Source organism: Euprymna scolopes, chromosome 44 (assembly GCF_053919585.1).
Source record: "Euprymna scolopes isolate OS-2025 chromosome 44, ASM5391958v1, whole genome shotgun sequence".
Lineage (NCBI taxonomy): Eukaryota > Metazoa > Mollusca > Cephalopoda > Sepiida > Sepiolidae > Euprymna > Euprymna scolopes.
Genome location: NC_136525.1, coordinates 10,658,288 through 10,683,008, shown reverse-complemented (window position 1 = coordinate 10,683,008; position 24,721 = coordinate 10,658,288). Strand labels below are relative to the sequence as shown.

The 24,721-nt window shown below is 33.5% G+C and overlaps 1 protein-coding gene across 1 annotated transcript in view; it reads right to left on the bottom strand.

The window, feature by feature from the left end:
* Positions 1–24,721, bottom strand: part of LOC145268689 (uncharacterized) — a 1,072,728-nt gene that overhangs the window by 754,632 nt on the left and 293,375 nt on the right. The window contains exons 42-46 of the mRNA XM_080124201.1: positions 19,448–19,714; positions 15,249–15,521; positions 12,580–12,852; positions 4,878–5,144; positions 1,334–1,603 (exon numbers count right to left, since the gene is read on the bottom strand). Of these exons, the coding sequence (XP_079980327.1) occupies positions 1,334–1,603; positions 4,878–5,144; positions 12,580–12,852; positions 15,249–15,521; positions 19,448–19,714 (1,350 nt within the window). The remainder of the gene's footprint in view (positions 1–1,333; positions 1,604–4,877; positions 5,145–12,579; positions 12,853–15,248; positions 15,522–19,447; positions 19,715–24,721) is intronic.

The window sequence follows — 24,721 nt, the reverse complement described above, 5'->3', positions numbered from 1 at the left end:
AAATTGAAATTTTTCTTTTCACAATATAACTGAGAAAGTGATCTATAAACTGTAATAATTGTTTGAAATTTGGTCGAAAGATGAGTTAGCGGTGAAGCTTTAAAGCAGTTCTAAATGACTAAAACTGTCACTTAACCATATATTCAAACACTACCATGTTTTGTTGGTTGTTGGTTTTTGTTTTACGGTATATCAATCTTTTTCAGGTTATTTAATGCCGAATCCAGTGATTTTGAAGAAACATTTTTTTAATAGAATATATTTGTTTTTTTTTCAAGTCGGTTTCTACAAGGTGGGCCAAAATAAGGGTCCTATTTTTAAAAATTTTTTTCATAAATTCATGTAAGTTTTAAGAAGTGTTTTTCGGCCAAAATTTGTTTTGTTTATTTCAAAAATATCTCGGAAGGGTCAGTCTACACACACATAAAGTTTGGTTAGTTTAACTTTTATTTTGTGGAAGTTATTCAAATTTAAAGATAGGACCCTTATTTTGGCCCACCCTGTATTTAACCCATAGTTGGAACCCTAACAGTACTTGGTACTACCACTCCGGGTCAGAGTGGACCTGGGAGCAATGGCAATTAAAGGGTGGCTCCACACTCCCCAGAGCCCACAAGTTGGAGCCTCACCATCGGATATAGTTTAAGGACATATTCAGTACCACTACCATGTTTGAACGTTATATATAATTTGAATATAAGTGTACAAAATGGAGATGACGAAATAGAAAAAGTGGATTTACCAATCTTGATTATTTGAGAAAAATGGTGTAATGGTTTTCAAGATTGAATCTCTTTATTTGAAAAAAAATAAAGATATTGCCATTGGAATCTGCCTTTTCTATTATCTATTTATGAATGCTCTAGAATTATAAATTAATATTACGGAGTTTAAACGCTGAAGGTTTGATTACAAATAAATGCACACACACACACACACACACACACACACACACACACACAGAGAAAAGCTAAATTAAGTAAAATTTTGTTTTTGTAAACATCTAATACTTTTGTTAATGGGATATTTTTAACGATCATGTTAAGCTACGTATCCACCGACGGTCAGATGATACATTTTTATTGGCGCTTGAAACATGTAACTTATTTTCAGTATTAAAAAAAGGATAAAAAAGAAGTTTTAGAAACACTGGTCTGCATGCTCAATGCTCGTCTACATAAGCTAGTAAATAAACATTCAAATATACAGCATTCAAATAATGTAATGATTAAAGAGTCTTTTAGCCAAGGGCAGATAACTGCATTTATTATATAGTTGTATATTATTCATATACAACTACATATACTAATATGTTATTAAATATAGTTCCTACCTTGTACATTGAGCTTGGCCCAAGTTGAAGTTTCACCAAGAATACAAGAGTATTCTCCCTTGTCTTGAGCTGTGACATCATGAATAATTAATTTCTGGACCTTTTTATCGGTGATAATCTCATGTTTTTTGTCAGCAGTCAGTTTTTGTCCTCCCTTCATCCAAATCGGTTTCAGGTTCTCCTGGGACATTTCACAGATGAAGGTCGCCGTTTCCTTTTCTTTAACGTTCAGCTCAGTGAGTTTCTTTGTAAATTCTGGCTTGTCTTCAGCTGAAAAAAAAATGAATAAAATAAGCAAAAGTTGGGGCTTAAATTGAATAAACTAAAACAATGATTTTTAAAAGACGTAAAAATCGGAGGGTTTTTTTTTTTTTTTTTTTGGCCAAGGAAGTTTTACAAAGTGATGCCTCATTCCCGAAATAAAATATTTTGAAAGACATAATATTTGAGTTGGAAATCTGGTAGGAAGGTTATGGTCAGGTTAGTACATATAATTATAAAACTGCCACCTGACTACAACTTGGATGTCTTCAAGTCCAACATAAACAAATTCCTGATGTATCGCCCCCTTAAGTAAAACACTTTATCAAATCTCCAATACTAATGATTACTGCAATACTATCCCTTGATTACTGTACACGCAATAATCCTTATCCTTGAGTGGCTTCCGGGCCTTGATAAGTGGTGACCACCATGTAGAAAAAAAAAAAAAAAAAAAAACAATGGATGGTGCGCCGATGCTTGCATTTTGTCTTCACCGATCGGGCGATTCCATCTTTTAAAAAAAAAAAGAAGGTATATATATATATATATATATATATATATATACTAGCAGGTCACCCAACCTTTCCCGATCATAAAATATGCACTAATATTATATTTTAATTCAAACAGAAACTGAGACATGTGCATGCGAGTCTTATGTTTTTTCTAAACAGTTCACTTCTAGTAAGTAAAAAAAAATAATATTCGAGCCGAGATAGAAACCAAAACCTAAAGACAGTGAATTAAGTATGATAACCATTAGGCAAGCTTAAAAGTCTTTTCAAACCTACTTATTCTTAATATAAGTAATCTGTCATATGAACCATTCCCGCATGCGCAGTCATGAAACAGTTGACAGGCAGATTAAAATCTGATGACCCCCCCCACATACAAATTTTTCAATTTGGATCCCTGAGCAGCCCTTTTTTCCGAATGAAAACCGATTAAAATTTTTCCCATGCTGAATACCCTATATACCAAATTTCAAGTCTGTATCTAAAAAATTTGTTGAGTATATAGGTTTAGAAGTATCCTCACACATACGTTTTTACTTATATATGTGTGTGTGTTTTATTTTTTTATGACCATTTTATCTGTTTAGTTACACATGTTTCGGTTGCCGAACCATATCTACAATCTAGCATCCTCGTCAGACCTTTCTGTAAGGTCTGACGAGGATGCTGGATCGTAAATATGGTTTGACAAGCCAGGGAGAAAATGGATTTCAAATCTCGAACCGCAAGAATTAGCTCCTGCTACTGTGCTTGTTGCAAGTTCGTCTGCTACAAGCGAGATGTCTGTTCAGATAACATTTGCAAGTTATTACAGTCAAGGAAGCAGGAAATAGGGAGGGAATTCCAAAATCTAGCAATCCAAGAGAAAAAAACTAGTAGCGTATAAGGCTCTCCGGCATCTAGGGACCTCAGCAGTAAAGGGGTGAAATTTTCTTGCTTGGGTTAGTTGGGGATATGTATGTAAAAGAGGCACAAGTGCTAGGAGTTCATTATGATAAATTCCATTAAAGTACTTCTGAAACAGGCACAGAGGTGCATGTGGGGAGGGGACAGGAAGTGTAGTTTGGTCACTAGTGAAGAACTAATTAGATTTGAGACTATTTTTGGATTTCGTCTAAGAGTGAGAGACTAATAGTAGATGCACCATCCCCGATGCGGCAATATTACTCCATGCCTGGGTGAATGGCAGCTTTGTAAAGCCATAAAACACATAAGAAATAAATAAAAATAAAAAATTTTTAAAATAAAACACATATTTGCTCTGCAATAGTATTGAGCACTCTCTTCAGGTTTTTACTAATTACCATTTTTCCTATATATATATATATATATATTAGTGTTAGGATGATTAATCGGAATCAGGAATCGGAAAAATCAGAACTTTTTGGGGTATTGGAATCAGTATTAGAAAAATTTGTACATTCTTTTAATTATCTTTTTTATTTGATTTTTTTTTTAAACCAAAAATTTGATTTTTTTTTTAAACCAAAATCTTCCACTGCTGATAATAATAATAAAATAATAAATATTTATTAATTTTAAAATACTAGTAACGCTAAAATCTCTAGATCACCTTCCACACAAGTGCATTTTTACGTTTGAGAAAATACGCTCACATTTAACACGTGTTTTTACACAAATCATGGCAAACAGCAACTTTATAGTTATATTTAAAGATTTATGAAGAATCAGAATCAGTAAGTGTATTGGAATCCAAAATTTAGTGTGGAAACGGTAATTACATCAGAATCAGGAAAAATATTGGAATCATCCCGTCACTATATATATATATATATATATATATATATAGACAAGTTATTTATGGGCGTTGCCTTCATGGTCGAGTGGGAGAACTGCCAACTGTCAACATGACAGTCCTAGGTTCAATCCTTGGCTAGGGAGCGATGCTAGTCTAGCGGCACTGATGAGTTGTGATACAACGAAACAGGACTGTATGTCGATGACTACAAATATATATATATATATATATATATATATATATATATATATATATATATATTCTGAATAAACTTCAAGTATTGGTGCAGGAAATAAAGCCAAAGTATTTTCCACTGTGCTGCTTAAACTGTAACTTTTGTCTCTGAGCTCTTGACCAGGAGTATCAGGAGTGTGTGAGCCCATCTCTCTGCATTTGCTTTGGAGATTTTCAGATAAAAGACTTTCATAAGTTTTTAGTTATCCGCAACAAAATAAATAACAAAATGTCCGCAAGGCAATCTGCAATTTTCTGCTGATGATGACAACATGCGCACATCATGATGGTCATGATGATGATGATGATGGTCATGATGATGGTCATGATGATGATGGTCATGATGATGGTCATGATGATGGTTATGATGGTCATGATGGTGATGATGATGGTGATGATCATGATGGTGATGATGGTTATGATGATGATCATGATGGTGATGATGATGGTTATGATGATGATCATGATGGTGATGATGATGATGATGATGGTCATGAGGGTCATTATCATCATGATGATGGTCATGATGGTCATCATCATCATCATGGTCATGATGATGATGGTCATGATAATGATGATCATCATCATGGTCATGATAGTCATTATCATCATCATGATGGTCATGATGATGATGATGGTCATTATAATGATGATCATCATCATGGTCATAATACTGATGATGGTCATGATAGTCATTATCATGGTCATGATGATGATGATGGTCATTATAATCACATTGATGATGATGATGCTGATTACGAATAGGACTTACCTTGAACATCGAGTTTGGCCCAAGTTGATGTATCGCCATAAATACAAGAGTACTCTCCCTTGTCCTTGACAGTGACGTCACGAATGATGAGTTTCTGGGTTTTCTTGTCTGTGATCATTTCATATTTCTTACCGGCTTTCAATTGTTCTCCTCCCTTCAACCAAACTGGCTTCACGTTTTCTTCGGACAATTCGCAGACGAACGTGGCCGATTCCATTTCTTTGACTTTCATCTCGTTCAGTTTCTTCGTAAATTCGGTTTTTACTTCTGTAAGAAAAAGTATTTATTATTCGTAAGACCGTAGTAGAATGGCGTCGCAAACGGATGATGACATTTAATGCTAGTAAGACTAAGCTGCTCTCCTTTAAAAATTACAAGAAGCCTCCCCGCCCGCATATACCCATGACATAACACCCTACCTGAGAATTCTTCCTTCAAACTCCTCAGCCTAACATTTTTTTTTTTTTTTTTTTTTTTTTTTACATGGAGGTCACCACTTATCAAGGCCCGGAAGCCACTTGGGGATAAGGTTTATTGCGTGTACAGTAATCAATGGGACAATATCGTAGTAATCGTTAGTAATGGAGATCTGATAAAGTGTCTTACTTAAGGGGACGATTCATCAGGAATTTGTTTATGTTGGACTTGAAGACATCCAAGTTGTAGTCAGGTGGGGAACAGGTAAACGGAACAGAGTTCCACAGGCGTGCAGTTCTAAGAAAGAAGCTTTGTTCATGGAATCTACGTTTTGATTTAGGCACAGATAAAGAGTGGGGAAAATTACTGACAGTGGTTTCAGCTAGACAGGTGTTTTTCGTGAAACATTTGCTGGCAATATGAACTGGAACAAATACATAGAGGACATTGCAAAGGCTGCTGTAAAAAAGGTGGGTTCCCTCTATCAAACTAGAAAACTACTCACACCTTACAGTATCCTGTACCTCTACAAGGCAACCATTCGCCCATGCATGGAGTATTGTTGCCACATCTTGGCTGGTGCATCTACCATTAGCTTCTCCCTCTTAGATAGGGTCCAAAAAAAAGAGTTTTCAATCTAATAGGTCCTGCTTTGTCAACTAGGCTCTAACCCCAGTCCTATGAACACAATATTGCATCTCCGTGTCGGTTTTACAAATATTTTAATGGAATGTGCTCTGATGAACTCGTTGCACTTGCGTGTCCCCTCGGCATACATATCCCCGACAAACCCTCTTAGCAATATAAGTTATCAAATTTAACAAATTTTCATTACTAATGATTATTATATTGTCCAATTTCTACTGTACACTCTTTAACCCTTATCCTTGAGTTGCCTCTTTGACCTTGATAATGAGTTGATACCTATGAAAAAAAAAAAAAGTAAAAGTCCAATGTGAACAAGTTCTAATTGAATCGTCCCCCTAAGTAATCCAAGTTTCAAAATTCCCACTGTTTACTATGCTAAAATCACAATGACTAATGTATACCTATTAACCCTTATCCTTGAGTGGCCTCTGGGCCTTGATAAGTGGTGACACCCTTGTAAAAAAAAAATAAAAAATAAAAAAAAATAAATAAATAAAATCTCATTCCCTTCGCTGTTGAGGTCCCTAAATGCCAGAATGCTTTCTATTCTAATAGTTTCTTCCTTTGAACAACTAGACTTTGGAATTCCCTTCCTGCTACCTGCTTCCCTGGCTGAAATGATATGCAGAAGTTTAAATGTAACGTAAACAAACATCTTGTTCATTTTTCCTACGCATGGTCCTAAATAGTAGCCTCTTATGTCCAAGTGGTGATATGCCTTGTTAGGGGTGAACGTTCTTTTGATTAATTTTTTTATTGCGGACTATTATCCTCATCTTTCTAAGATGTTCTTTCACATTTCGGCCAACTATTCCTCTGGCCTTTGTCAGGTGGTAACCGCGATGGGATAGGAACTCCGAATCTCCTAACTGCATTCTCAACGATTACTGGCATCCATAGTTGTTGTCGTCTCACCACGTTTTGGCCAAGTAAGCCTCTGGCCGGCTTTGGGTAGGATCGAAACAGCTATTTTCACGTGGCACAGCGGATAGAGACGTTGAATCTCTACGGTTCCAGGTTATAAATGTCTGAACATAGTGATTTCAATCCTAGCCTAAGCCGGCCAGAGGCTCACTTGACCAAAAACGCAGTGAGACGACAACAACTATGGAAGGCAGTAATTGCAGTGAATGCAGTTAGAAGATTCAGAGTTCCTATCCGTCGCGGTTACCACCTGACGAAGGCCAGAGAAATAATTGGCCGAAACGTCGTGAAACAACAACTAAAAAAGATGAAGATAATAGTCCGCAACAAATAAATTAATCACAAGTGCATTTGAGAAGTTTTATTACCGCACAAGCAGTAATACCTGGCATATAAAATCAACAGTAGGTCCTTTGATATGACAGGGGCGTTTTCAAAATGAATGTTTCTGTTTAGAGAACAACTGAATCGTGTTATCTGAATTTTGCATTTTAAACTTTAATCCAAGCCATTATCACCGCACAAGCAGTAATACCTGGCATATAAAATCAACAGTAGGTCCTTTGATATGACAGGGGCGTTTTCAAAATGAATGTTTCTGTTTAGAGAACAACTGAATCGTGTTATCTGAATTTTGCATTTTAAACTTTAATCCAAGCCATTATCACCGCACAAGCAGTAATACCTGGCATATAAAATCAACAGTAGGTTCTTTGATATGACGGGGGCGTGTTCAAAATGAATGTTTCTGTTTAGAGCCCAATTGAACCATGATACTTGACTTTTTCATTTTAAACTTTAATTCAAGCCATTATATATAAAAAACTTTATAAAATCAACAGTAGGTTCTCTACAGTGCAATGTAGACTACAATGTATTATAGTCTAAGTCACTGCGGTAGGATTGAAAAGTGAGCGATTTTACTGATTTTGATAATAAAATATGAGAGAGAAAATCATTCGTTGATTTTCATTTTATCCCGGGTAACGTCTAGTCTCCCTGCGAGTCACTAAAAGCTTAAGGAAAAAGCATAATGTAAATAAATGTAAATAAAAACGCATGAAAATATTAGATATTATCGACATTTCCATTTTTCTTAGTAATATGTTAGTGAAGGGAAGAGGAGCTATTCTTTCAAACTCAAAAGTTCTCTTACTGTCACTCATTAGAAACTGGGTTTTATGCAATAAAAAAAAGTCTTATCTGCATGCTCTGGTTCTTACTTTAGTTTTCTGTCAGTCATGTTTTGATTGGCTAATGGACATAATTTGTTATAGCTTCGACCAATTACTATGTTTGTTTCAAATTAGTGAAAGCAGAAAAATTAAAAACATTTAAATTACTGTATAAATTATAAACTGTAAGGTATTTTCTCAAAATTAAAAAAACTTCTAAAAATACATACATTTCTAAAAATACATACATTTCTTAAAACAATACATTCTTAAAACAAAACATTTCTTAAAACAATACATTTCTTAAAAACAATACATTTCTTAAAAACAATACATTTCTTAAAAACAATACATTTCTTAAAAACAATACATTTCTTAAAACAATACATTTCTTAAAACAATACATTTCTTAAAAATAATACATTTCTTAAAAATAATACATTTCCTAAAATTAATAATTTCTTAAAAATGATAATTTTCTTAAAAATAATAATTTTTTTAAAATTAAGCTTTTTAAGTGAAATTTCTTAAAACAGATGAATGGCTTAAATTAAATTAATAATTTAAAAGCTAAGAAAGTTTTTAAAGCTAAGAAAGTTTTTAAAGCTAAGAAAGTTTTTAAAGCTAAGAAAGTTTTTAAAGCTAAGAAAGTTTTTAAAGCTAAGAAAGTTTTTAAAGCTAAGAAAGTTTTTAAAGCTAAGAAAGTTTTTAAAGCTAAGAAAGTTTTTAAAGCTAAGAAAGTTTTTAAAGCTAAGAAAGTTTTTAAAGCTAAGAAAGTTTTTAAAGCTAAGAAAGTTTTTAAAGCTAAGAAAGTTTTTAAAGCTAAGAAAGTTTTTAAAGCTAAGAAAGTTTTTAAAGCTAAGAAAGTTTTTAAAGCTAAGAAAGTTTTTAAAGCTAAGAAAGTTTTTAAAGCTAAGAAAGTTTTTAAAGCTAAGAAAGTTTTTAAAGCTAAGAAAGTTTTTAAAGCTAAGAAAGTTTTTAAAGCTAAGAAAGTTTTTAAAGCTAAGAAAGTTTTTAAAGCTAAGAAAGTTTTTAAAGCTAAGAAAGTTTTTAAAGCTAAGAAAGTTTTTAAAGCTAAGAAAGTTTTTAAAGCTAAGAAAGTTTTTAAAGCTAAGAAAGTTTTTAAAGCTAAGAAAGTTTTTAAAGCTAAGAAAGTTTTTAAAGCTAAGAAAGTTTTTAAAGCTAAGAAAGTTTTTAAAGCTAAGAAAGTTTTTAAAGCTAAGAAAGTTTTTAAAGCTAAGAAAGTCTTTAAAGTTAAGGAAGTCTTTAAAGTTAAGGAAATTTTTAAAGTAATAAATTTTGTAAATTAATGAAGTTTTTAAAATTTCAGAAAATTAATGAATTCCAGAAAATCAATAAATTTTGTAAATCTAAACTTTTTAACATAGATTAATCATTATTTCATTAACTTATATTGTTTAGAGTTAAATGGGTTTCGTTTTTGTTTCGTTTGTTTGTTTTTCATTCATTTGGATGTGTGGGCATGTTTGAATATGGAGGCATTCATGGAGGAGTCATCCCCAAAACAAAACATCATTTACAAAAATCAAACTACATGTTCTACGTCACAAAGCAGGCAACAACAACGAAATACAGTTTGCAAAAGAAGACAGTGGCTGGAAAAAGACTTCGGACAAAATACATACCTGAACAGACACAGCTGACAGAGAATGAATACAATAAAAAAAAAAAAGCTTGGAGTAAAAGACTGAAAGACAAGAGAAAGTTCCAGGCACATTCAAGAGATTCAAGAAAAGAGAGAAGAGAAAACGAAATATGAAAGCAGTTCGTTTGTTTTATTATATACAAATTGGAATAAACACATTGAGAACATTGCCAAGGTTGCTGCAAAGAAAGTGGGCTCCCTCTACCATGCTAGAAAATTGCCACCCGGCCCATGCACGGAATATTGTTACCGCATCTGCGCTGGCGTTTCTGCCACTAGGCTCTCGCTCTTAGAGTCCAAAACAAGAGTCTCAAATCTAATCAGTTCCACACTAACAGCCAAGCTCCAACCTCTGTCTCATCACCGCATGTGTCTATTTCACAAGTATTTTAATGAAACGTGCTCATCATGGAATTAATAACACTTGTGCCTCCCCCCCCCATGATACATATGTCCGATTAACCCGACAAGCAGCGAAATCCCACCCCTTCGATGTAAAGCCTCCTAAATGCTGGGAAGTCTTCTGCTTCTAATAGTTTCTTTTCTGCTGTTAGACTTTGGAATTTCCTTCCTGTTTCCTGCTTCCATAACTATCATCATGAGTCGCATCTTCCGCTTGGTGCGGATTGCGTACCCATGTGACTTATTTTTCGTCATTCCTTCCGATCCAGGGCAAGTTCGTTGATGGATGCCCAATCAAAAACATTTCCTCTCCACTTTCTCCTTGGCTTTCTTCTGTCTATTTTGCCTTCTGACAGACCCATAACTTTGACAGACCAGTGGTTGATCGTTTGACATGGCCAAAATGTTTAAGGGTTTTACTTTTGATTTTATCAAATAGAGGGGGTAGGGAAGTAGTTTGACGGAGGGTGGGTATTTCGTTTTATTCGAGCAAGCGACGTGCTGTAATGAAAGGCCTAAAGTGATTTTGAAACACGTCGATGCGATTGGCTATGGGCCGAGATCAAAGTGTAGTATCTGTTCTGCAGATGCTGCACTTAAGCTAATTTGTTCCGGTCAATGGGAGGGGAAACCCTCTATACTGGGACAATTATTATTTTTGGTACCAACCAGAGTGCCCCCTTTTTACCCTACTTTTAGGGGAGCTGGTTTAACCCCACATTAAAAACGACCTTGTGTCACATTTGCTTTCGCGGGGAAGCAAATAAATACCTAAACTTTTACCGTAACAGTTCTCGGTACCCTTTTTGATTTTAGAAAGCCGCTCAACCGAGCCCGATTCTGTATTTCAATGTCGTCTCGTGATCACTGTAGAAAGTCAGTTTATGCCCTAAATAAATGAATTGGTTGGCCTGTTTGATGGGTTTACTGTGAATAGTCATGTTTAAGTTAAACTGTGATTTAACTGCATACATACATACTGTTTTTATTTCGTTTTGTTTTTTACACGGTGGTCACCACTTATCAAGGCCCGAAGCCACTCAGGGATAAGGGTTATTGCGTGTACATTACGTTAGTGTGGAGACTTGATGAAGTGTTTACTTAAGGGGGCGGTTCATTAAGAATTTGTTAACGTTAGACTTGAAGATATCCAAGTTGTAGTCAGGTGGGAAGCAGGCAGAGGGAACAAAGTTCCACGGGCGTGCAGTTCTAAGAAAGAAGTTTTGTTTATGGAATCCACGTTTTGATTTAGGCACAGATAAAAAGTGGGGGAAATTTTTCACAGTGGATTCAGCTAGACGGGTGTTTTTCGTGAAAGATTGGCGATGGGGTGGGACCAGAGATTGGAGTTTCCTTAGCATTCTTTGCTAATATATTAAAAACTTGAAGTTTATTTATGCATATGTAATGCAGTAATATTTAACTAATTGCAACATGACCAGTAATCTCCTCCGGCTGCAATGCACTGGTACCATTCCAACAACTTCTGGAAGGCCCCATGGTAGTTCTCTTGTGAAACGCCATTTTTAGGTTAAACTGTGATTTAGCTGTAGACATACATACATACATACATACATACATACATACATACTGTTTTCTCTTGGTTTATTTCTAATCCTATCTCCTTTGTATTCTTTGCTAATACATCAACAAAAATTTGAAGTTTATGTATGCATTCATGAACAAGAGCGATGCAATGGCTATACTAGCATGCCAAAGTCTAAATGTAATGCAGATAGACACCTCGCTGCTCAACTCCCTACTTAATTAATTTCAAAACCGTCTGCTTTCAAAGAAAAAAATAGCATATAGAGTTAGAGATAGCATGTTTGACAAATAGATAGAGACAATGTGAAAGTGGTTGTTTTAAGCTTTGGACATTGAATAATATCCAACTTGGCTGTAGTTGAGACGGTAAAAAAAAGAAAAAAAAACATCACAACAGTAAAAAAAAAAAAATATCGGAGAGAGAGATAGAAAGCGAGAAATACAAAAAGACGCTGATTGCATAGGACTTTTTCCTTTTTTTTTTTTTTTTTTAAAACACTTTTGACGTTTGGACACAGGGCGTATATATATAAATATATATTCTTTGCGCACTCACTTCCAAGACGTCACAAAAGAAAAAGATTCTGGAGAGAGATAGACAGCGAGAAATACGAGACATTGATTGCATTTCCTATTTGCTATATATATAATTTTTTTTCTCCAACACGTTTGACGTCGGGACACAGAACGACTATATCATTTAAATTTTTTTTTTTTTTTAAAGAGACGTCACAACGATAAAAAGATCCCGGACAGAGATAGAGAAAGAGAAATACAAAGAGACACCGATCGCATAAGACATTCCCTTTTTTTTTTTTTTTTTTTTTTTTTTTTTTTGACATTTTTCGACATTTTTGACGTCTGGACACAGGACAAATATATCTTTTTTTTTTTTTTTTTTTTTTTTTTTAAACGCACTCACCTCCGACCATCAATTTTGCCATAGTTGAGGCACTACGATAGATACACGAGTACTCTCCGATATCTTCTTCGGTGACGTCATTAATAACAAGTTTCTGGACTCTTTTATCGGTGATCATTTGATATTTTTTGTCTGCGGTCAACCTCAACTGTTGCTCACCCTTTTTCCATATTGGTTTTAAATCATCGCTGTTCAACTCGCAGACGAATGTCACCGTTTCATAGTCTTTTGCGTGGATTGGAGAAAGTTCCCGAGTGAATTCGGGTTTTGGTTCTACAAAGGTTAACAAAATATCAATCAGGTTATGGCGGACAAAAGTGCAAGCCGCGAGCGCAAATTTTTGTGCGAAATTTTTGTGCGAAATTTTTGTGCATTTATTTAATTTTTTTTTTTTTCAAGCATGGGTTGAATGCAAAGACTAACGCGCACGTCTTACGCGTTCAACGATCTATATCTATATTTTTACCGAATAATGTTATAACATAAACATGAAAAAAAGGTGCTCGTCTACAATTGGGCCTTTAATAATAAAAAAAATAAAATTTCCAAAAAAATCTATTAAAAAGCTTTATCATGTACGTACCTGTTGCCGTACGAAGATATCATATTCCAAAAATTACTTAAATCGATCAAATATTTAAAAAAAAAAAAAAAATTTAAGAAAATCAAATCACAACATCTCCCCGCCAAATGTAAACACAGAATTTTTATTAGATTGGGGGGGGGCGGTCAACGTGTGGGTGCTCATTTTACGTTAAATTGTGTTCATAAGCGTTATTTTCGTTTTCGTCGTCGTCATTATCATCATCATCATCATCAGGACGGGCTCCTTGCCCGGACCAATGTGACACTTCCTCTCCAGAGTTTCCTGTCGTCCATCAGCTGCCTCAGATCTTAAGGTTCACAGTTGGCGTCGTGTGCTATTTGCTGGATGTACGTGGATCTAGGTCGTCCTTTGCTTGCGCGTGCGTGTCGTGGAGTCCATAGCAATACATCATTCACCAATTCATGCTTGCTCATTAGACAGTGGCCGGCAAATCATAGGCGTCTTTCCCTGATGGTATTAGATATGGCAGGTAGGTTGCCATAAAGTTGCTGCTTAGTGGAATGATTTTGCCAAAAAAAAACATATATAGATTAATACTCTTCGTAGCATATGGGTGTATGTGCCGTCTAGTTTTCTTTCCAATCTTTCGTTTTCAGCGCCCCCCAAAACCCCAAAAAGTGGTAACTTCAAAGGATTTTTCGAGGGTGAAATTTTTTTTTTTTCAAAATCGATTGTCTGCCCTTGTTAATCTTATTTTTCTGATCATTTATAATTAAGATGGCGCAATAATCCTTCGATAAAATGTGTCATAAAATTTGATTTTCTTAAATAAAAAAACATACTTGATCGATTTACGTGATTTTTTAAATATGACATCTTCGTGCGGTGACAAGTACGTACATCATAAAGATTTTAAAATATTTTTCTTGAAAATAATTTTTTATATGAACAAGTACCGAAAAAATAAAATAAAATAAATATAAAATAATTACATAAAATATAAATATATGTGTTGCTTCGTTTATATATATATATATATATATATATATATATATATATATATATATATATATATATATATATATATATATATTAAGTAATGTGATTGATAATTTAAAATTTAAAAATCAAATTATAATTAAATTAAAAATCCGTTTCATAAGAAGGAACAACAACAAAATCAATTATATGTACGTTGTTGTTCCTTCTTATGAAACGGATTTTTAATTTAATTATAATTTGATTTTTAAATTTTAAATTATCAATCACATTACTTAATATTGAATTAGCTCTAGGATATTTACCTATCGAGCTTATTATATATCTAAATTACAACGAACACTTTCTCTTTCCTGTATTTCAATTAAACTAGTAATTTCACTGTTACATTGAAATACACTCAGCTCTTTAGACTATTGTTCTAATCTCCTTTAAATTATATAATATAATATATATATATATATATATATATATATATATATATATATATATATATATATATATATATATATATCAATTTTCAGAAGTATCTCTTCTACTTCTCGAAATTAAAAATAATATAAAATAAATATAAATATAACGTTTCGGAATTTTTCGGAATTTTTGAAATGAGGATTGATTATTTGGATTAACCGGACTACTGTTCTCATCTTGAGTGTCATTTTCATTACGTTTCTGTCGATATAACCTCCGACCTTCTTCAGGTGTATATTTTGTCTAACATGGGAAGGTTTTTGCGAACTCAGCAATTGCGAATTACTTAGGACCTCTGTCTAGTCATGGCTAACGGAACAAGAGCATGCTACCCCCGTGAAGTAATTAAAGGGTTCCGTTCGAAATTCCGTCAAGACTCCCGAGTTCGGCAGAAACCTTCCAAAGTTCGACAAGATACACTTAAAAAAAGTCAAAGGTTACATCGACCGAAACGTTGTTAAAATAACATTATATACACCATATATAATAATATATATACACATTATATATATATATATTAGAGGGACAACCGGAAGTTAAATGGAGGCGCGAATCGTTAAGATTATTTCATCATCTAATATTCCTAATACTTCCAAAGTCATATCACTCGCAAATCTTTACCCGCGTCGTTCATTGCGCGACCACTCACCTCCAACTGTCAGCTGGGCCCAAGTCGACGCCTCCCGATAAATACAAGTATAGACGCCGCTGTCCTCTTCCGTGACGTCACGAATGACAAGTTTATGAAGTTTTTTGTCTGTAAGCATGAGATACTTTTTATCTTTCGTCAGTCGCAATTGCTGTCCGCCTTTCAGCCAAATTGGTCGCGCATTTCCTTCGGAATATTCGCACGCAAATGTCACCGTTTCATTTTCCTTGGCTCTTGTGTCGCAGAGCTTCTTTGTGAAGTGCGGTACAAAAGCTAGAAAGGTTAAGTACATCAGTAAGTAAAGCATGACTGATAATTCAACGAGGATATATATATATAAAAGTGAACGTGTCTGTGTGTCTGTATATATATTTATATGTGTGTGTGTGTGTGTGTGTGTACATTTCCCTACGCAATAACTTTGTCAATTTTTAGTCTACAGACTCGAAATTTGATATACAGGGTACTGAGATTTGGGAAAATCTTTGTAATCCATTTTTTGGCTGTTAAGGGGTCAAAGTTCAACGATTTGACCTTTAAGAACTCTACCAAACTCCTCCGCCAATTTTGGGTCTAAACACTTGAAATTTTAGATATAGGTTCCTTGGACATGGATCTAACTTAATAACTTGATTTGAGCCCCAAACAATAAATGTTCAGGGATCAAAATAGGGGTCAAAATTTTAAAAAATTGACCGCTTTTAAAAAATTTCTTTGCATGACTGATAATTCAACGAGGATATATATATATATATTATTTTCACAAAAACAAGATAACAAATTTCCTCTGAAGGAAGAAATGTAGATAAATCTTTTATCGCATAGTTTTCCTTAAAAAGGGAAATGGATTCCATATTATTCATTAAAAAAGTGTTGTTTTTTTTCCATACGTTTGACGAGAGGCCGTACTTGTGAGTATTTTCAGACGATATAAGGTTTGAAATTGTCCGAATGGTCGCGAAACATTTGTAAGGAACAATGAAAATACACTACTTGTTGCTATCAATCCAACTTTTGTTGTCTTGTTTTTGTGAAAATAATATATGAATGCTCGATTACAAAAACTGGTAATCTTGAAGATTACGAATTGAGTCACTTTATATTGACTTAAAATTTATTGGTATGTGAACGGTTACCGAATTCCCAATTACATAAACATAATAAAATTCGGATTATAAATAATATATATGCCGTACATTTCGGCGTATAAGGCTACTGTCAGATAAGACGAGGTACAAAATTGGAGCAAATTTTAATAAATTTATCATAAATCGGTTGTATAAAACGACTGCTAAATCACGAAACCATGTTTGTTAAGTCTAGGCTAAAGATTGCAACACCCGGTATCTTATGAAATATTGGTTTTTAAAGATGATTTTTTAACTTTAAGGGTCATCTTATATGCCGATATATATATACATGTAATTTTTAAAATGTAATAAAATAATATATATACCGTTCCCCATGTGGGGGTACCAAATTGGTTAAAGGGAAAATTATTCCCAGCTCGCATTTAGGTAAAAAATGCGCTTTCATAAATAATTGAATTTATTCCAAACATATCGCTAAAACCAAAACAAACAACATATATATATATATATATATATATATATATATATATATATTAAATTGTAATTCAATGAATTTCAAAAAACTCTCATTGAAATGAAATGAAGTGGTTGAGTTTCATATCAAAGAATTTTTATTATTCTAAGCAAGACAAAGAATGTTTTAGAAAGTTTATCTCCTTAACCTATAGGGTTTCGATGTCTACCATCTCATCAGAGGAGTGAAAATGTTAGCAAATAGTTATAAAGGTATGCACCCTATTTGCTAAAGTCAGTGAGACATGGAAAGTCAAAGTGAAATATATATATATATATATATATATATATATATATATATTCGTTCACGTCACTATAAGAGCAGGCAGTCAATCGATTTGATTGAGAAATGATCTATTTCAACGATTTCGATGGTCATAAAAATATGGGAGTGGTGAAATATTCGTTGATCATCATTCAATCCCGGGCAACGTCGGATCTCCCTGCTAGTATATTCATATGCTAACATTTGGTTGAATATCCCTTTTCAAAGTGATAACACAATTGTATGATGTTTCCCTCGGATAATCTTGCTAAGAGTTTGATGTTTCCCTCGGATAATGTTGCTAAGAGTTCTCAACTACAGTTACCGAGGTCCCAATTTTTAATTTTGCTGGATTCAGCCATGCCGATAAACCATAAAAGAGCAAGGCAGGTGTCCGTGGATAATCATATGTGTGTGTGTGTGTGTGTGTGTGTGTGTGTGTGTGTGTATCTGTATTGGGACGATTAATTGGAATGTAAATCGGAAAAATTGGAACGTTTTGGGGTATTGGAAAAATTTGTGCCTATTTTCCGATGCCAAAAACGATTCTTTTAATTGTCTTTTTTTTTATGTGATTTTGTTTAAAACAAAATCTTCCATTGTTGGTAGTAATGTTAAAATAATAAATATTTATTGATTTTGAAACTACAGTGTAACCCGGATATTAGAGACTTATTGTCAAGCTCCTGAATCTTTCTTATATCCGGGTTACTCTGTACATCAACACCGGCTCTAATTTGGGACTAGAGAAAATCTCTCTTATATCCGGGTCTTTTATATCAGGGTTCCACTGTAAAATGAAAGTCTATAGATCATCCTCCCCCACAAGTGTGTTTTTACGTTTGATAAAATATATACACATTTAACATGTTTTTACGTTTGATAAAATATATACACATTTAACATGTTTTTACGATAATCGGGGAAAAAATAAAAAAAAAAACTATAGTTAAATATTTAAAGATTTATAAATCTTATGATTCGTAATTGTATCGAAATCAGGAATTGTGTTAAGAAAAATCTTGCTGTTTGTAAATAAACAAGCAGCCCGAGCACTGTAAAAGCAGTGGGCGAATGTTTATTTCAAATTGACATTTGTTGAGGTCCTTTGCAAGCACCGATCCCATAGGCCGATGGTTAGAACTGCTGACTATCAAGGTAAAGTTGTAGGTTCAATTCCCAGCTAGGGAAAGGTGCTGGTCTAGCTGCACTGATGAGTTGTGATACAACAAAACAGGACTGTATGTGGATGACTATATATATATATATATATATATATATATATATATATATATATATGCAATCATAACCACAAAAAATGTAAAATGTCATTTGTAGTTTTAGGAGAATTAGCACATAGTGCAGAGCTTCAGTAAATGAACTTTTTCAACTGTAAAATAAATAAAATATATTTTTCCGAATCAACAGGGTACTTTATTTTGTAATTGGCTTTCTTGCAAAAGGGACCTGGTGAAGGTTGCCAACATCCCTAAGTGGAAATGGTACTGTGGAACTGACTGGATTCGAAATTGGCAGACCTAGTCATCCGTCCATCTCATCCACTTAACCACTATCACAGTATAATTCAGGGGAGATAACCTGAATGTGTTTCAATGGAAATTACACATGAATATAATAAAGCGATTACTAATTTTTACTACAAATTAAATTATAATAATTTTTGTCAGTTTGTTTCCCTCCCCCCCAAAGAAATTCACCTTCAGAGATCAGTTTAAAAGTAGAGTTCATTCTCCGTTGTGCTGTAGAACTTAGAGGAAGTAACTCTTGATATACTGAACCGCTATCGTCATTTTAATGAAAAACTAAATTATAATAGTATTCATCAGTTTATTTGTCTCACTCTTCAATAATCTTCAATAATCAGTTTCGCCCAACGTTGGTTAAGATTTACCGAGGCCCAATGCCATTCAAGGATAAGTATTAGCATCGAATTGATAATCTTATTACCATTTACTCTTAAGAGTCTTTGGCATTAGTAAATAGTGGCTGATAAGTATAAAAAATATTTGAGAAGAGGGTTTTGGAGTAAGGGGAAATAACTCCTGAATATGTTTTGGAGTAAGGGGAAATAACTCCTGAATATACTGAGCTAACAATTTTTATCAAAAATAATGTCAAATAATATTTATCAGCTTGTTGCTAAAAAATCACCTTCCACAATCAGTTTAAAATTAGAGTTCATTTTCCTGTTACACTATATAATTCAAGGGAAATAACTCTGAACATACTCATTTTTTATTAATACTAAATTATTATAATATTTACTGGTTTGGTTTTTTTTTTTTTTTTTGGCTCCCCTAGAGACTCACCTTCAACAATCAGTTTCGCCCAAGTTGATGTTTCACCAAAAATGCAAGTATAATCGGCTGCGTCTTCAAAAGTGACGTCATGAATAATTAATTTCTGAACGTGTTTATCTGTGATTATTTCATATTTGTCGTCTGCCTCCAGTTTTTGTCCTCCCTTCATCCAAATTGGGCTCAGGTTCTCATAAGACATTTCACAAATAAATGTTGCTGTGTCTTTTTCCTGGACCCACAGTTGGCCCAACTTCTTTGTGAATTCAGGCCTGAATTCTAAAAATGTTAATGAGAATTGGAATTGGTCAATAAACAGGCAATTGAATCTCATTTGCAAATGGTACCGAACGCAATATATTCAGAGTTTTTTTTATGCACAAAAATAAAGAAAGAAACTGAATGTTTTTTTTCTTCCTTCTTTTGATAAAATATTTTTTGCATCTTTAACTTGTTCTAAAAACAGTTTTAGCTGTTTATTCAAAGTTTTTAAATTCTCAATCATTCTTTCAAGAGCTTTAATTCCAATTTTATAGCTTTAAGTAAACCCACACTAAAAACAGCTCGCAAATGAAGAGTTCACTGACACCTCGTGTGTTTATCAGCAGCAGCAGCAGCAGCATGCCTTGGACATAACACAAGGATTTTACTTGCAATAAAAAAAAAATTAAAAAAAAACAGGCAATAGAATTCTTTCACTCTCTGAAGATGAACCTTTTACGGTCCGGAATTAATAAAAAAGATTTTAACTTTTAAACAAGAAAAAGAAAAAAAAAATTGAATCGTATTTTTCTTCGTTAGTCCCATGAGATGTTTTGTCATCCCAATTTTGCTTAAATGCTCTTCTTATTATTATTATTATTATTATTACTACTCTACTACTAGTTGATTCGAGCTATGGCTGGTCGCTGGATCAATTATTATGATTAGAAAAATAAACAATTAAATTGGAAAAAAATGATTGGCATATAATATAATAATATCACAAAAGGAATGTGAAAATAAAAAATAGATGTAAACATTATTTTTGGTTTGCATAAACAAATAACTAGATTGGGGTTACATCAGCTGTTGGTCTGAGAGACGTAATACGTGATTAAATGTAGATTAGGGGAGATTCTAGGCAGTCACTAGCTGGACATCAGAGAGAACGGACGACTCAAGAGTTGGTCTCCATGGCGCAAGGGGCGGCGTCATTTCATGCAGCTAAGATGTGAAAACGTGTAATCTCTGAAAATGCCGGCTGGATCATGAAAATAAATGTTCGTAAATAATTCAGGTATGTGTTGTGTTAATGACCGAAAAATGAGCTGAAATGACTTAAATAAATAAAAAGTAAATGACTTAGAATGACTTTAATGAACTTAAGGATGAATTGAATGACCTTAAGAATGACTTGAATGCTTAAAAATAACTGGAATCCTTCAAAAACAACTTGAATGATCTGAAGAATGACTTAAATGGCTTTTAGACTGACTGGTTGTAAAGTGGGTGATCATTTCACATTAAATTAATACAGAAAAAGTGATCCCCCACTTTATATCACAAAGTTAAAACATAAGTACAGCATGTAGTAAGAACAGATGGTATTTATTTGCTCCCCCACCGAGCAAATTAGGCACAAGGCCGATTTTTAATGTGAGGAGTGAAGGGGAAATGGGGACCAACTTCCCGGGGAGTAGGGAAGCTGGATAGTGACAATTGGTATGAAGGTTGTTCCCACATTGACCAAGGTCTTATATGTGGGGTTGTCCCCACATATGGTCTTTGCTTGCAGTATCTGCTGGACAGATGGTATTTATTTGCTCCCCCACCGAGCAAATTAGGCACAAGGCCAATTTTTAATGTGAGGAGTGAAAGGAGGGGGAAGGCAAAAAGGGGACCAGCTCCCGAGAGGTGGGAAATGGGAGCTGGTTAAAGGTCAGGTATGCGGGGTTGCCCCCACATCTGGTCTTTGCTTGCAGAATCTGCTGGACAGATGGTATTTATTTGCTCCCCCACTGAGCAAATTAGGCACAAGGCCGTTTTTAATGTGAGGTAAAAACCAGCTCCCCTAAAAGGGGGAGGGTTTCCCCTCCATTGACTGGTACAAATTATCTTAAGTGCAGTATCTGCTGGACAGATACTACACTTTGATCTTGGCCAAAAGGCCAAAAAAAGCTTAAAAAGCTAAAAACAACATCTATTAACAACAGACCTTTGATCTTAACCAAAAAGGGCAAGCACAAAAGTGTTATGGACCGACCGACAAACCGACGGAATGACTTATAGAGTCGCTTATACGCGACTAAAAACGGATTTGAAAAGACGTAAAAACTTGACAACGCTTCGCCGATTTAGCGCGGGCTTTTTCAATAGTAAAAATGTGCAATGAGCATTTTACATTTTTACTCTTGAAAAAGCCTGCACTAAATGGGCGAAACGTCGAATTTTTAGGTCTTTCCACCTCCATTTTTTATCATATATAGTGTATCACAAAAGTGAGTGCACCCCTCACATTTCTTGAAATATTTAAGTATATCTCTTCATAGGACAACACAGAAAAAAAAATGATTTTTTGACACAATGAAAAGTAGTCTGTCTGCAGCATATGTAACAGAGTTAATTTATTTTCCCCTTAAAATAACTCAAAATATAGCCATTAAAAGCTAAATCAATGTGTCAAAAAATCATTTTTTTTCAGTTTTGTCCCATGGAGAGATATACTTACATATTTGAAGAAATGTGAGGGGTGTACTCACTTTTGTGATACACTGTGTATATATATATATATATATATATATATATATATATATATATATATATATATATATATATATATATGAACAAATGATTAATAAAACATGTTAAAAAAACATCTTGAAAAAGAGTTAAAAACATATTTGATTTTAAAAAAGGGAGCACAAGATAAGTGGACTATCCACTTATCTTGTGCTTCCTTTTTTAAAATTAAATATGTTTTTAACTCTTTTTCAAGATGTTTTTTTTTAACATGTTTTATTAATCATTTGTTCATATTATAAGCTCTATTTCCTTTTCGGTTTTATTGAGCTTTTACATCTGGTTGAGAATACTTCACTTGTAAATATTAACTCTTTAATATTTATAATATATTTTAAGTTTACCATTTTGATTACCTTGGTAAACTTATTGTAATTTTTATTTCTTTATATATATATATATATATATATATATATATATATATATATATATATATATCAAATGGGTTAAGAAATTCCAACGAAAGAAAGATGTATATTTAAATAAAGATGTATATTTAAATATTTGAAAATAATTTCTGACGAGGACAGAACGTCTGAAACGCGTAAAAAACGATTTTTCAATGATTTAAAAACATTATTACAATGATCCAAACATAATTCTCAATGAAAAACCAAGACACGGAATAATAAAATAATGTTAAAAAATACACATTGTTGGTGACTACCCCCTTATTTAAATATAAATATATATATATATATATATATATGAGAGAGAGAGATGTTTATGGGGAAATATGTTTCAGCTTATATTTCTACCATTAAAATTAATTTAATAAAATTCAAACATGGCGTAACAAATTGAAAAATAATTGGAATTTCTCTTCCAATTCTCAGATTTTGTAATCATGTCCATATTCCTTTATTTTCTTTTAAATTTGATTTTCTTCTGATGAGTTAAGGGCAGAATAAATGTAAAAAAAATTGACATAATTACACGAATGATTCAGCAATACGAAACAGGCGCTGTCAAGTATTGTGCATTTCAACATACTTAAATAAAATAAACGGTAAGATGGTCAACATCTTGGAATTTGGAATATAGACTTTTGTCATTTGGAGTTTACATTTTTCTATTCGTAAACCAAATATTACCCTTTCTGTTCAATTTAAGCTCCTTCTGAGTAGAGCTTTATCATCCTACCTAGATATGTTTGACAAGGAATACGTGCCACTCGCTGCAAAAAATATTCCTATCTTTTCTAAATAGGAATACATTTTTAAATGTGTTCAAGCACTTAATATCTTCCTAAAATAATACTAAAATAAAAAATAAGCTGGAAGACTTATGCAAATATAATATTTAATGCATTTACCTGCAAAATTTATTGTATATTTTGTAAACATTTTCCTCCGATGAGAAGAATTGCATTCTTCGAAAACTCCAAGGAATAAGTTTTTTCTTGTTTATTAATTAAAACTTTGTATACTTTCCTTAGAGTTTATAAGTTTTTTTGTTTTGTTTTTTTTTTAAATTTGAATAAATTTTCAATAAGATACAGCACAATAACGTTGACACACTAGTTCTTGCCAGATAACCAAAGTTAAGCAATGATAAGCATGGCCAGTACCAGATGAGTGACCATTTGGGAAGGCGAGATGCTGTATGTATTGTGCCAATTCGTATAAGTTTCCAGCTTGCTATCTGGGGGCGCATTAATTCACTGGGAGAGATGGACCCACAGTCTTCGTTAAGATATGCATATAGAAGGAAAAACTCTGATGTAAAACCTCCAGCCTTCTGTATGTTCTGTATTGCGGCAGCCATTGCACCGACAAAGGTTAGTAGTAATACCAAAAAGTATGGTTGGTTCTACACAAAGCCTTCACCACTATAAACAAATCATCCATGTGGATTTCTGAACAATTTAGTTGTTGTGGCAGAACCTCATACAATCAAAATCGACAGAAAGAGTCCATTATATATATATATAAATAGTTAATATACATATAAGTTTTATATATATATATATTTTATTATTTCAGGATAAACAATTACATATAGTCGCTGAAACAGATGGCTATTTGTAGTGACCATATGTAACTGTTTATCCTCAAATAATAAAAAAAACTATTTTGCTCTTTTTATTGAGCACTATCTAACAACCTTGTTGTCTTCATTAGTCCCGACTTCTGAACACTCAAAACATAAATAAATATAAATATAAAGGCTCCTTCAGTCTTTGACTGACTATGGATACTTACAAAGGGGTTGCCTGCGCGTGAAATTTTTGTGGCAGGATGTGTGCAATCTCCAACCACATCTCTCCTGAGTCGACATTGTTAAATACCAGTGGCAAGTGATTAGTATGTACAGGACGACTGGGAACAAGTGCCGAGATAAGCGGAGAGCACATAGAGTGCCTAGAATTTCCAAATGATCACCCATCTGGGACTAACCAGGCTCAATGTTGCTTAACTTCAGTTATCTGAAGAGAACCGGTGTGTCAACGCGATTATGCCATATATATATATATACATATATATATATATATATATATATATA